Here is a 992-nt window from a genome sequence, read left to right on the forward strand (position 1 = left end):
TGCGGGCAGCGGCGGTTCTGGTTGCCCTTTGTGGCAAATTCTCCATGCATTGTCAGACCAGCAATATTTTTGGGAGCCTGGGGGTGAGGGGCTGCGGATCCCATGGGCGCTCGGGGACAGGCTCTCATTTCTTGGCAGGGCACACGGCTCCTCTGAGCCGTTCATGGGGCAGGGCTGCCCCTCTGTATTTTCTACTCCTTGCTTGCTCCACTCACCAGGATGGTCATGTTGAAGGCTCCAGCCTCCTCCAGGGCGGAGAAGAGGCTGGTGTAGAAGTGCTCAGAGAAAGCCAGGGTGAGGTGGGAAGGGCCGGCGCCTGCTGGCTCGGGCACGCTGAACGGCACGGGGCTGCCGGGCAGGGGGATCGCCATCCCCCCCACCTGGAAAGTCGTCTGCGGGGACACAGGCAAGGAGGGGAGGAGGTTGGGGTGTCCTGGGGCACGTAACGCTGGGAGGACGCGGCTCTCCCAAAGCCTGGAGCTGGGCTTGAGCACTGGACAGCGGGGACTTGCCTGCAAGGATACGGTGATTCCCTGCTCCGAGAACACGGGCGCAGCCAGGGGCAAGTACTGGATCTGGCAGCTCGGCGTGACGGGGAACGGAGCTGCAAACCGGGCAGGGAGGCGCTCAGGACGGGGAGGGGAGCAGGGACCGGCACCTGGGAAGCATCTGAGTTTCCCGGGTGAAGAGACAGGGAAAGGTTGCTGGGAGGAGGGAGTGGGGGCCCGGGGAGATGCGGGTGGCAGAGCCGCTGCTGCTGGGTTTCTGCTGCAGGGTGGGAGCCCGTCCCCCCCCGTGACCGGCTCCAAACTGAGCCCTGAAGCCCGCAAGGAGGCTGGAAGCCAAAGGCTCACCCGTCAGAGAGGTCAGCTGTTCGTGTGGCAAAAGCAGCAGTTTGGAGATTTCCAGGCAAATCTATGGGATGAAGGACAAAGAGAGAGGTGGCGGGTGAATGGGGTGGGGGGGGCTGCAGGCATGAGCTGTCCCCTGAC

The 992-nt window shown here is 64.0% G+C and overlaps 1 protein-coding gene across 1 annotated transcript in view; it reads right to left on the minus strand.

The window, feature by feature from the left end:
• BPIFB2 (BPI fold containing family B member 2) overlaps positions 1–992 on the minus strand; it is a 4,591-nt gene that overhangs the window by 2,309 nt on the left and 1,290 nt on the right. Inside the window, exons 4-6 of the mRNA XM_009640324.1 lie at positions 855–915; positions 513–604; positions 207–392 (exon numbers count right to left, since the gene is read on the minus strand). Coding sequence (XP_009638619.1) covers positions 207–392; positions 513–604; positions 855–915 — 339 coding nt within the window. The remainder of the gene's footprint in view (positions 1–206; positions 393–512; positions 605–854; positions 916–992) is intronic.

The sequence above is a fragment of the Egretta garzetta genome, unplaced genomic scaffold, assembly GCF_000687185.1.
Source record: "Egretta garzetta isolate BGI_Z169 unplaced genomic scaffold, ASM68718v1 scaffold316, whole genome shotgun sequence".
Lineage (NCBI taxonomy): Eukaryota > Metazoa > Chordata > Aves > Pelecaniformes > Ardeidae > Egretta > Egretta garzetta.